The following is a 13,825-nucleotide window of genomic DNA, read 5'->3' on the forward strand; positions in this document are numbered from 1 at the left end:
TTTCAAAGCAGAAAATTCCAGTTCTAATTAAAAAATGCTAATTTTGAGACAGATTTCAGAAGACCAAAAATTTGTTATTGATGGAATAACAAGCCTTGAAGCAAAATACACTTTACTGCATTAATGTCAAGTGCTTGATTGTTTTGACAGTTTGTAGGGCAGATTTAATGGAGTTTTCCTACATATTATGCATCCCAGCTCTTTTGCATACAGCAAGAGTACCTTTAAAGGAGGTCATACATATTGAATGAAGATTTGGCAATACAATCTGACAAGTTGTTGAAGCTAGACAGATGTATCCCACTAACTCTGGAGACAACGTTGTCAAGAGACACTTTCATATCCTAATTTTGTATTACACTTGCACATGTTTACATCCACACACTGAGGACCACTTATATATTCCATCTTTATTCAAATTAAAATTAATTTAACTCTATACCCCACAGAACACAAACAACTAGGTTTGGCACACGTGATGTTCTGGTTCCTGTAATCTAAAACACCCAACAACACTGACAACCATCCCAGAAATACTAACTTCTCAATCTTTGAGATTTTTGTGTCATATTTTAAAATAGTGCTGAAAGAAAAAAATTGCTGTTTAAAATATAAGCCATCAGGGAATTGTGATTTTTGCAGCTGATACCTATGTAACATAGACCACAATGTTCCAGAACTAATCCTCCAAGTGTCACACAGGATCTTTCATTCCTTAAAAGCCCATCAGAAATCATGCACTTAGTCTTATGTCTCATAACCTTTGGCTGTTACCCACAAACTCCTGACGATTCCACCCAAATCAGGCTGCTGTACATTTCCTCCTTTTGTTCTAGCCTGAAGTTCTCTAATTCACATAAGAAGTCCCATAAGAAATTCTAGTAGACTTCCCTTTTGCAGGAGGCCCCAAGGCTCAAGCTGGTATTTTGCTTGTCCTAATGTCATCTTGAGGAATATTGTGCTTCATAATCCAAAATCTGCATTTTCAGAACCTGTGTCATCTGTTTGCAGCAATGCTTCATTCACCACTGTCTCATCCATATATCCCTCATACAGCTGTTGTTAAAATGTGTGTATCCAGCAATCAATGTGTGCATGGTAAACTGAGGAAGAACCAGAGGACTTGAAGACTTCAACAATGAAGTAGCTGTGATTACTCCCTAGGCTCCATGTGCAATAAACACAACTAAAGGAGGAGTCAGCCAGGGTGAGAGGTCAACCAGTATTTGCAAGAAACAGATACTTTGAAAGGTATCCTACCAAAGACAGAAGACCACGCTGAACACAACGCAGTTTAGATTTTTTTTTTCCACTGGCTTTCCACCTAGGAAGGAAATCAGTGACTCTGAATGCCTTTCACTTCCTTGGACAGGTTTTAGGCAAGTGGGAAGTCACCTTCATCTCCCAAATAAAAATCAGTTGGACAAGAGAAAACAGTTGTGCCAGGAGAGGTTTAGATTAAATGAAAGGAAAAATTTCTTCACAGAAAGTGTTGTCAAGCATTGGAACTGTCCAGGCTGTCCAGGGACCCAGCTGAGTCAACAGCCCTGGAGGTATTTAAAACGTACATGGATACGGTTTAGGGATGGACCTGGCAGTGCTGGGCTAAGGCTTGGATTCCATGTTCTCAGAGGTCTTTTCCTGAAGCTTTGGCTTTGCTCTATTACAACATCTTTACTAGCACATGTTTCCAGAAAATTCCAGACTGTATTACTTGAGGCATCATCTGAATTTAAAGACTTTTGGAACAAGGTTTATGTATACCCCAGGTCAAACATTTTTTCCTCAATTCCATGTGAATTGATTAGATTTGACTACAGTTTATTTAAACAAGAGCCTTGAAGAACTCTATTTCTCCATGGCTCCCTAGCACACACACCACCTGCACAAGGTAATCTTTTTCCATCAGGACTACGAGTCCAGTTCAGAAATTCCAGTGATGAAAGTTGACCAAAAGGCACCCATGCCTATCTCAGGCAGTGAAGGAAAACATTTAGAGATGTGGTTCCATAACAAGAAGAAAAGTCTGCACAGCCACAAAGAGCATACACCACCTTCCTCCAAAAGCCTGTGTTCCTGACCCCATTCCCCCTGTCAGGGCTGCAATCACTGAGCTGACCATCTGAAAGATACCACAACTTTCTTTTCTGGTTGCTTTACTTTTTAAATAAAGCAATCCCCTGAGCAGGTGGACAGCCTTCCATCACACCAGGGCCAGCACCTGGGTGGGGGTAGCAAGGTCCAGCTTCCAGCCACAGTGCAGGATTAGCTCAACTTGGGCCAAGAGGTGCCCCACCCTACAGAGTTCATTTGTATCTGCCTTCATTATGTAGCAATGAAAAAAATAAAGTGGATTGGATGTTTCTTGAGAAAAGCTACTCCTGAAAACCTGTTTCAGCACTTTGTTCAAAAACTGCCTCAGTTTACCACCTTGTGACAAGTTCAATACAAGCAAATTTACCCCACAACAAATCCAATTCAGCATTCACCATACTCTGTATTTCTCCAAAAGGAAATGCAACCTGTAATGGTCCATATTAATATGCTTTTATTAAACTTAGTAAGCTGAAATCTTGTTAAAAGGTCTGCTAGGCAACATGGATTTTGGCCACACTTCCCTTTTCCCCCATCCCACATAACCTCATTTACAGGAGAGCTGCCCTCAACGAGCAGGAACCATAGTGCAATGCCAATGTCCTGAGAAGGACTGGAAGAGAGAAATTTTAAGGAACCATCCCCCAAACTCAGGAAGCAGATTTTGTTTTCTCACATTATCGAATTTACAACAAGTCTGCCATTCACTTCAAATACAGACCTTGGAAAACAAAAGGGAACCTCTCAAATCCTTAAGGAGATCAATTCATGACTGACAAGGGCCATTTCGTGTTTTTACGCACCACGCTTCACGTCTGCAGCTTCTGATTTAGGAAAATTTGAGATGACACCAGCCAATTGACTCATGCAGGATTCGCAGAGCCTGAGTGCATTATGAACATCCCACAGAGAAGCTGTTTCGATTTTGGATGGAATACACAATTAAGTTGAGCAGTTTTTAAAGCACACCCTTGGATGTCACCTTCAGGAGAGCTACAGGAAATTAATCATAATGGCATTTATCACTTTTTAGCCTGCTCTTCTAATCCCGGCTGCGTGGTCACGCTAAGTTTCCGCAGCAGCCTGTACCGCAGAGGTGGCTGCCTGAGCCAGAACCTGCACTTCAGGCAGTGTAGTAGATCTAAATGAAGAGCTCCAACTTTATATAGCTTATAAATTACAGCATCTACATTTCATTCGGCTTTTCCGGTCGATGTTAACTTCAAGTTGTGTAATCAAACACCAAAACACCCCCGCACATACAAGCAAAACGTGCAAATGTTACCACTGACGGATCAGAGTAGGCAATTTAAGAGTTAATCCTCGAGCGGTGTCCTCAAATAACCCTACGGTGGCTTGATATTACAGCTGAACATGCTGCCTCTAGTGCTTCCAGCTACTGCTATCAAACGCTCTGTAGCAACTTTCCCTGCTGTAGCCGCTATCAGTCACTAACAACGCCGAAATGCAATTAAAGCTGGCATTTCCAGCCTCATCCCGCTCCCCTGGGAGCTGCAACCTTTCCTCCTCGCAGCACTGCCGCACCCTGGCAGAGCCCACGGCGGCCCTGGCAAGGGAGGGGCTGTGGAACTCATCTTGAGTTGACAAGGGCCAGCAAAACGCCAACCTTCCGGATCAGCTGCCTCCCGAACCGCTCCATTTTCCTGTTAAATCTCAGCCTTTCCCATGTTGCGGACACGGCCGATTGTGTAAACCAAATTACAGCAGCGGTAATTCCTCCATTCCTCCTCTGTTGACATTTACACGGGCAATTTATCGCCTGCTAAAATTACCACTTCCCCCATCCAATCCCAGAGGGATCGCTGCTCGGGGCGGAACGCCGCCGTGTGAGCAGATGCCATCTTTCACACACGAACAGCAAAGCCTCAGCTCCATTTTACAGTGCAAGCCTCCTAATATTCAAACAACTCGTGTTTTCAAACTACCTTCTGCCATAACAATTACCTTTACTATTTACAGGTCCATATTGAAGTTACTGCTTTTTCTGCCCCTTCTTGCTTTTCAAGCAAAGTGGAAGGGGCAAAAGCATTTTTTTAGCTGAATACAATCACCTGGAAGCCTTTCCATACAAATCTAACCCTGAGTGGTCATTTTGTTCCATCACCAGTTTTTTTTGATACCTGCATGCCGCAGTCAGACCATGACTACTTCTGCCTGCAGCATGGTCTGCTCTACACCTACACACACAAAAGAAGTTGATTTATTTGTCCGGGGAAGAAAAATTCCCTATTATTAACTGGATTTTCCCCTCAGCCATAAACTGCCCAGGACAGCATTTTCAGATGACCAGTCCAAACATGTAAAATTCAGAAAGAGAATTCCTGTTTCTGCAAGTACATTTGTAAAACCAGCAGCACAACTTATACAAACAGCAGAAAAGAAATCAGGCTGAGACAAAGACCTACAGCTGAAGCAGCTGATCCAAACAATACCTTCCTGCTTATCTTAAATCCATCCGTTCAATATAATACAGAGAATCCCAATAATAAGGTACTTTACAAGATGATCTAAGAAATTTCTTCTTTCCTACAGGCATTTGTGGCCTGAATTTGCACATCTTTCTATAAGGAGAAAGAGAATGAAACTGAGCACAGAGCATTTTTGGCAACTCTACCATGCTTTTTAGAGAGGCTGTTACTCTAAAAAGATTCAGAAAATCTTAAGTCCTGCTTGATTTATTTCTAAGCAAATCCATTATTTCCAATTATATTTGTGATATTAAGTTATGACCAAAATACAATTACGAAGATTCTTTTTAGTGAAGGCAGTAACTTTATAAAATGTTATGCTTCATCATGCACAAGACAGATTTCTTCCAGAATCAAATCTCAAATAGCTGATCGACTTTGGTCACTTCCCAACTAACAGTAACGGAAGTCAAGTTCCTCTGCCGAGAAACTCAGATCTTGGGATGAAATCCATCTGATTTTGACTCAGAGCCTTGCTGAGACAAGCACACTTACATAATGGAATTTAACTTTCTTAGACCAATTTAAGCCTGAACAAAACCCAACAGAGACATTCTTGCGTGATTTTGTCTCACATCATGCCACAACCTGCATGCTGTATCCACAGATAGTCAGTCTTCTTCACCAAAAAACAACTCCAGAAGCTCCTGGCAAATACTCTGTCTGCATCTCAGAACGTATGACTGACTACCTGGGAATTCATGAGGCTTCCACTGTGATCTCTCCCATCAGCAAAGAATAAGAGTTTCACATATGAAAGGCTCGATGGTGGTGTTGAAAGATAGAGGGAGTGTATTCAAACAAGAAGACTCCTGAATTTTCTATTCTGAGCACCATTATACCAGAATACCACTCCCAACATCTAGTTTACCTGACAACAACACTGGGATAAGATTAAAATTTAAAGTAAGTAAAATAAACAAGGCCTTAGCACGAATCCAGTACAATTCTCAGACCCTGTTTCACAAATCCCCAGGGAGGGTGTGCCCACCCTTCACTGCACACACTTGTAACCAGAGAGACCCACGGCATTGTTTAATCAACAGCTGTAGGGAAAAGCTCACTGCTTGACATATATCATCAAAACCTGGTTATTTCAGCACCTAACAGAGAGACATGGGAAAAAGAGCTCCTCATTTTATGACACCTTCATCCCAAACCCTGTAGTTACAACAGGAGCATCCAACTTCCCAGAGCAGGTCACCTAAGCATTTAGGGTCAACCTATGAAAATATAAACATTTTACAACTCACCAAAGTTAACCTCCGTAATTCCAGGGTCAAGATTAATGTTAATAGCAAAACAATGTCGTTCTCTAATTACAAAAGGAAATGTAGAAAGCATTTCCTTCCAATCCTTCAGATTCTGGATTTTTTTCCCCACTTTAATGAGCATTACCTCTATACAATGCAGCATTTCCTCCAAAAGAAACGTACTTCCTTTTCTACCACCCAAATACTTGTCCTAAAATGAGATAATATCCTTTCTTACCCAGGGTTCAAGTGATATCCTCATCATCATAATACAAAGCAAGACTTAATGACAAGTTTCCCTGAAGTCTCAGTCCCCATCCTACTACACTTTAGGAGGATATTTGGGGAAGCAGAGGACAGTTTATATCTTACAGGTTAACCTTCCTGCTTTTCTAACAGCTTTACAAGATGGAAGTAGGACCCCAAAGGCCCATTTCTACTGCTTGAACTTCTACCTAAGTATTAGCTGAGAAATTTAATGACAATGAAAGGAAAATTCCAGTAAACCAGATTTTTCACTTACTCTTAACTCTATGTTCCTACAACCTGTAGTTCTCCTAATAAAATTGCTCTTGTCCTATCAAGCCCAATTCCACACTAGTCCCAGAAAATTTAGTTAAAGAAGTTCAGCAGTAGGTCTTATCAGTTAGGTAACATTTTGGTCATCCTTTCCACGAGTACTACTGCTCACATCACCAACCAAACTAACATTATACTACTTCTCTGTTTCTCCTCAGCTGGTCCTACACTCTACTAATATCTGATTTCCTGACTGCTGCTTGTCAGCATCAACAGATGAAGGACCAAAGCTCAACAGTACAGCCAGTCCCCACCACAGACTTCCAAAGGACAGAATTTCAAGCATTCCCCCTTCCCACTTACACTGCCCATTGCTTTGCTCCCACCAGTGCTCAAAGAAGGAAAACATAACACACAAGACAATGAACACACTGCAACAAGTGATGTCATACGGACTATGCAAACTGATCAATCTACTACTCACTGTTCTGTTTATGGACTGGACAAATTCATCAATCCCTTTAACACCAACCTGGCTGCAGCTATGCACAAAATGCAAGAAAAAGCTCTCCTTATTTAGGCCTATTTTTATATTAAAAAAAGCTTTTTTAAAGGGTTCTTTATGCTGTGTGCCATGTAAGACAAATTACTGATATAGCTTTCAGTGCAAAAACCTCATCTATATCAGAGTAGTATCTCTCTGTAACATCTTCCTTTTCCCCTCCAACCACACATTATCTTCCACATTGATCTATGCTTTTAAGTTTGATCGATTAGCACCGGCTGTACTACAGCTTGTTTCCCTCCCGCTTCAAGAACCCGAAAGCTGAAACATCTGAAACCGTTCTCCATCAAAGACAGCGAATGCAGGATCACACCGTTTGCTATGAACAAAACCCTCTATCAGCTGCTGCAGACTCGTGCTGGACGCTTCCAGGAAGCTCGTCCCAGCGGATGAGCCCGAGCTGGATTGTCCCAGCAGCGCCGTGCTGGGGACAGCCGGAGGCGCGGCGGCCCCTCGGAACAGCGGCTGCGCTGCCGCACCGACACCTCCCCGGGGCAGAACGGGCAACGGACCCGCCTGGCCTCCCCAGCACTTCAAATTGCTTCTAAAGCACAGAACCACCGAGGCTCGGAAAGTGCTCCGAGACCCAACATCACCGTGTCAACCACGGCACTGAGTGCCATGTCCAGTCTGCTTAAACAGCTCCAGGGACGGTGGCTCCACCACCTCCCTGGGCTGCCCATTCCAGTGTCCGATCACTTTCTGAGAATCGATTCTCCCTGGTGTCCAACCCAAAGCTCCCCCGGCACAGCTGAAGACCGTGTCCTCACGTCCTATCGCTGGCTGCCGTGGAGCAGAGCCCACTCGCACCTGGCTGCACCCTCCTGTCAGGGACTTGTGGAGAGCGACGAGGCCTCTCTGAGCCTCCTTTCCTCCGGGCTGCTCCTCACCGGACACGCGCTCCAGCCCCTTCCCCAGCTCCGCTGCCCTTCTCCGGGCTCGCTCCGTACGGAGCGCCGGGCGGGCGGGGAAGGAGCCTTCTCCGCAGCTCGCCCGATCCCGCTTCGCCGGGCTGCGCTCGGGCAGTGCGGGGGGCGAAACTTCCTATTAAGGGCACGGCGGCCGCGGGCCCGCAGCTCTGCGGCGCCGCCATGGCGGGGCCTCCCTCGCTCCCTCCCTCGGGCCGCGGCTGCGCGCTCGGGGCGGCGGGAAGCGCCGCTGCCTCCGCTGCACCTGCCGCCGCCGCCGCCGCCGCCGCCGGGGAGGGCGACGCGGCGGCACTCGCCCGCACCCCCGCCGCGAAACCCGCGCCGCGCTCACCCACGCTCCGGTAGCCCAGGATCGCGATCTTGCGGGACTTGGACGGCGGCATCTTCTCCCCCGCCCGGCCCCGAACCACATCAAGGGCGGCGGCTGCGGCGGAGGGCGGCGGCGGGCGGCTGTGGGGGCGCGGGGCGCGGCGCCAGCGACATGCGGGGGGCGCGGGGGGAGCGGCGGCGGCCGGAGCGCGCTCGGGACGCGCGGCGCTGGCAGCGGCGGGGCCGCACCACGTGACCGCCGCCGCCGCGCGCCGGCCCCGCGTACGCACCTGCGCGTCACGGGAAAAAACTCCCTGCGTCACCCCCGCCGTGCCGCCCGCCGATTGGCCGGGGCGGCGGCGGCGGCGGGCGGGGATTGGCCGGGGAGCGGCAACGGCCGCGTTCGAAGGGGAGGGGGCGGGGCCGGGCGGGCAAGGGCGAGCGGGGACGGCGGGGGTGGGGGCGGAGAGGCGCGCGCCGGGGCCCCGCGCGCGTGCGCGCGCAGCGTGCGGCGGTTGGTGCGTCCCGCGCGCGCCGCCCGGCCCCGGCCGCGAGCCCCCTCAGCCGCGTCATCGCCCTCCCTGTCCCGTATCCCTGTCCCCGTCCCTGTCCCGCCCCCGATCTCCATCACCTAGTTCATCCCATCCCTGTCCCGGTCCCTATCCCCATCCCTGTCCCGTCCCCGAGCTCCGTCACCTTGGTCATCCCGCTCCCTGTCCCCGTCCTTTATCCCTGTTCTTGTCCGTATCCCCGTCCCTGTCCCGTCCCCGATCTCCGTCACCCATCCCTGTCCCCGTCCCCTTCCCTTATCCCTGTCCTGGTCCCTATCCCTATCCCCGTCTTAGTCCCGTCCCTGGCCCAATCCCGTCCCTGCCTCCATCCCTGTCCCCTTCCTCATCCCCATCTCGGTCCTTATCCCCGTGCACATCCCTGTTCCTATCCCCATCCCTGTTCCTATCACTGTCCTAGTCCCTATTCCCGTCCCTATCACCATCCCAGTCCCGTCCCCCGCCCCTGCCCAATCCCATCCCAGTCCCCGTCTCCTTCCCCATCCCCGTTTCTCTCCCCGTTCCTCTCCCCATCCCAGTCCCCGTCTCCTTCCCCATCCCCGTGGCCATCCCCGTTCCTCTCCCCATCCCAGTCCCCGTCTCCTTCCCCATCCCCGTTTCTCTCCCCGTTCCTCTCCCCATCCCAGTCCCCGTCTCCTTCCCCATCCCCGTTCCTCTCCCCATCCCAGGGGCTGCTCCCTGGGCAGTGGGATCTGGCCGTGGGATCTGGCGCTGCCCCTCCCGTGTCCCCGCAGCTCCAGGATCCCGTGCCGGGAAGGGCCGCTCGGCCGGGCTTGTTTAAATTTGTTTGAATTTATCTCGGTGCCTCTTCAGATGATTTATGGAGAAACGTCGGGTCCCAGCGCGGATAAAGTGTTGGGAATTGCATGGAAGGGAAGGCGGCGTTTGGGAGCTTGGGAATGGCTAACTGTGGGATCCAAGCGGTGGGGAGTTTTCCGCTGTGAAAAGAGGGCTGCACGTACTAGTGGAGACTGCAACACTTGATGGATGCAGAATTTAAGGGAGAAAAGACACTAAGACAGGAAAGTCATATTTCTCCCCTCTACTACTCATTTGGAACACTTTGGGTTAATACAAACCCTTTACACATTTTCTTGAAAAATGAATGTTAGTTAGAATTACTTATTTTAATGTGCATCTTATCTTTTTGGGAAACATTGATACCTAACATGCAATTATGCCAGAGTACAACAAGCCAAACTAGCAGCTGGATGATGTTAAGGGACATGGATTGGCTTCTCCCTGATCTCACCCATCCACTCCCACGTACTCATCTAAGCTGATGAGAGGGCAGGGAACTAAAGCAAAAGAAAGCCATTTGTACACAAAAGTGATTCGCTTCTGGAGGAGCAGACAGTCTTTCAGGAGATACCTGCATTTTTTGGGATAGTCTAATTATACCCCTTGTCTTCTGGATTATGGGGTTTTACAGGACAAGTGCTGGTGACCTGTTAAACAGCAGGAATAACAGCTTCCAGTGAATAGGTACATGATGGAAGGATAGTTATTTCATGAGGAAATACAGGGGGTTTGTACTTTCTCAGTGATGGCTGTGGTGATACAACGCTGCATGCTCATTCCCTGTGACCAGCCTTGTCTTTTCCACTCACTACAGCAGATTCCCACCTCATCACAGCCCTCAAGCATCATCCCATATTGGGATTGGTGGGATATAGGGAGCCTGCAAAAAGGCAGCAGCCTGTGGAAATCCAGCATTTGTGAACAGGGATCCTGTTCAAAGCTCCCCAGGAGGTGCAGAGGGACAGCCCTCCCCGATGTACAGCACCAGATTCTTTTGTCTCGTGTCTCGTGTCTTGTAACAGACACAATTGTTTGATGCACATGAGGACTGCAGTAGCCATGATCCTGCAGGACCAACCCTTGGAGCTGTGCCATCATCTTTACATTCACTCCCTCTGGAACCATGCCACGGTCCAGAATTTGGACTTTTTACTGAGCCAGAAGACTGAGAGGACTGAGATAAGAATTACCTTCCAGTGCCATACATGGATTTGGAAAAACAGCTGACATTTGTGGTAGTTATGCTTTCAATTTCCATCTCCTTACAGTTCTTATTACTTGCCTGTCATATTTTGGCACTTGGATTTTTACTCTGGTGAAACCTAACTTGTATTTTCAGGACATATACCCATACCCCTCCACATGGTCAGAGTGGTGAGAATCAGCATTTTTTTTCATTTGTGGGAGTTTCTGTTTTTGTTCCTTCCTCTTTCTTTGATTAGGTCTTTTCCCTAACTCTCTTTTTCTTATCCCACTCTCCTTTTGAAGCTGTGTCTATTTATTTGTCTGGTTTCTGTTAACTTGCCCCTGGCTCATTCTGTGCTTGTTTAGGGTAGTTCACTAATGCAGGGTTTCTGTTCCTCCCCCTTTATTGGCTTTATTGCCTTAAATTGCAATTGAGTTGTCTCACCTTAGGATGCTTGTCAGCAGCAACACAGAACTCATCCATTCTGGGCATGGGTTTATTTTGAAGAAAAATCTTTAACTGCCTTTTCTTCCACTGTTCCTTTGGAGGGAATTGGCTAATAATCCTTCCTCCAGCAGGATCATGTAAGTGCTTCATTTTGTCTTGGCTGGGACGCTGGGAATACAGGGAAATACAGAGCTTTCAGGGGAGTTGGTTGTTTTTCCATGCTGTAGGGCTGGGTGACACTGCTGATGGCCTTTGGCAGCACTCTGGGACATTGCTACTCAAGAGGCACCAGCTTAAGCAGAGGTGAGAGGATCTGGACTGTGGTAAGGCTGTTACTACATTTCTCCTGCCCAGGTGAAGTCTAAACACTTCTGGAGTGCTTTGAGCAGAGGGACAGCACACCTTTGGCTCTGAATGTCTAATCCAGGCATTGTGCATTATCTGAACTCTTATTGTTGATACATTTAGGGCTGAACAGGCTCACACACCAAGTACCCCTTTGCTGAAATCCTCTCCCCCTGTAGCAATCCAGGTGTGATGCTCAGGTTGTGTTTTCCCAGGGCAGCATTCCATAGCATTGGCTGCATTAGGAATTAGGGTTGTGCCTGTACATTCCCTGCTCCTGCTGCAGCCTCCTCATGTCTGCAGTGTTTGCAAATTGAGCTCCAAAGCAGTTCAGAGAACTGTGGGACAAGTGACATACCCTGTGTGCCTCTGCACTGGCCGTGCTCCAGCCCTTCTCCCTGTCTCCCTCTGCCAGGTACTCCCTCATCAAACACAGCCTTGGGATCAGGTCAGATGATAAATGACATTAATGTTACTATAAACTGTTTACTCAAAGAAAGAAACACATCAGATGTGGTTCTGAAAGACAAGATACCAAGGGGGGAAACAGCAAAAAGGGCTGGAGTGAGTGTCAGTGGGGAGATGAGGATGCTGAGGCTGGACAGTTCATGGCTTTCTTTTGTTGCCTGTATCTACTTTTTCTGATGGAGAAAGAACCACAATAGATTTAATGTAGTAAAGGTAACTCAACAGCCAAGTATTTTTACACTAACCCAGTACATGCAAACCCACAGCCATCCAGCTACTCAGCTCCCAAGTGCAGAACAGCTCTGACTTGTACCTTCAATTCCTGCAGCAGCAATTATCAGCACAATTACCTGCTCTGTCCTTCAGCAAAGCAGGACCTTCCCAAGGAGTGGTTTGAAGTGTGTCCAGTGTTTGCCCTGGGCATGCTTCCACAGGCACAGCACAGCCCTTGCTGCCTGCAGAGGTTACAAAGTACATTCACTTCAGCCTTGCACTTGTTTCTGCTCCCTCCTGCCTTTCCACAGTGATTCTATTTTGCATTATTCAGCTAGAAACGCTGGCAAAAAGTTAGTAGAAGCAAATTAAGGGACTAATTCAGTTCAGAGGGGCTGCTGACACCATGGGTTGGTGCCCTACAGGTCCTGGTGTGCAGCTGGCAGGGACACACATTCCATAGGGTTTTTTTTAAAGTAATGAGTTCGATGTGTCAGTACAGGTCACCTCCTGCCTATTCACTACAGCAGGAACAGGTCTGACTGCAACCACCAGAAAACAAATGAGTACCAAGAAAGTGACTTTCAAAACCACATTTAAATTAAGTCCTGAAGAGTAAAGAGCAGTGTCTGCAGAACATTCTTTTTGCATAAATGCATTATGTGGGTACAAGGGTAGCATTAAATTATCCGGAATGGCATTTTCCTCTGGAAATTACCCTTAATAAATGTTCAATATGGGTGAAAGTTCACAGAAACTTTAGAAGTAAACTGGTTACTTCTAAAGCTGCCTGGAGAGCTCAGTGGGAGCAGATACAAGGCCTGCTGTGAGACAGGATTAAGCATGTGTGGTTTCACTTCTAGTTGGACCAAAACTGAAAAACTCCAACTTACCCTATGCTCCTTCCAAAAATGGCAAGAAGTGTTCTCCATGTGCAGTCTTGGAACTGCTTCAGTCAGATTCCTCCTGTCTGCCATGAGGACAGGTGCTCAGGCCCTGGAAATCAAGACTTGTTCTTCCAATTTTACTCCAACATTTCCATCACAAGAGCATCCCTTAATAAAAGATTAATAGGCCTTAGATACACAACAATTGAATTCACTTCCTAGCAAAATGCAAATACCATCTGATGTCAGACCCTTTACCTAAAGGATTCCAGAAGTAAAACAGGAAAATATTTTCCATCAATGTCAGCAAAGGGTGATTTTTCCTCAGTTCAGAGCATCTCTAGGTACTGAAAAATACTGAGGGCTGAAGTGTCCTAAGAAACATTTTCTTACATCTAAGCAGTTAAAAATATCCAGAGTAGGTAAAAGCCCTTCAGAATAATTATCTTTCACAGACATCTCTTGCTGTGCAAGGAAATGCACAGGAAAGCAAAGACATCAATCACATTATTACAGTCCTGCTGGTTAAAATAGAAACCATTTCTTCACCTGCACTACTGAACAGGCTTTCAGGAATCACAGGGGAGGTTTACTGACCCCTCCATCTGCAGCATGGTCCTGTCTGTGACAAGAAAAGGAGCTTCTGGAGCTATTGCTGTACTCTCAGATCTGTAAGTAGTGCTTGCTGCCCATCCAGAGGAGAGAATGCACAAGAACTGGAGTCTAATGACATTTTATTAATTCTCTTTCA

General features: G+C 47.2%; 1 protein-coding gene across 2 annotated transcripts in view; it reads right to left on the reverse strand.

Moving 5' to 3' along the window:
- The window catches only part of RHEB (Ras homolog, mTORC1 binding), a 38,482-nt gene extending 30,094 nt beyond the window's left edge, over positions 1–8,388 (reverse strand). For both annotated transcript variants that reach the window (XM_085572921.1, XM_021555255.3), the window contains exon 1: positions 8,181–8,388. In XM_085572921.1, coding sequence (XP_085429047.1) covers positions 8,181–8,232 — 52 coding nt within the window. In that variant the 5' untranslated portion in view covers positions 8,233–8,388. The remainder of the gene's footprint in view (positions 1–8,180) is intronic.
- Positions 8,389–13,825: the final 5,437 nt, after the last annotated feature.

The sequence above is a fragment of the Lonchura striata genome, chromosome 2 (assembly GCF_050655825.1).
Source record: "Lonchura striata isolate lonStrDom1 chromosome 2, ASM5065582v1, whole genome shotgun sequence".
Lineage (NCBI taxonomy): Eukaryota > Metazoa > Chordata > Aves > Passeriformes > Estrildidae > Lonchura > Lonchura striata.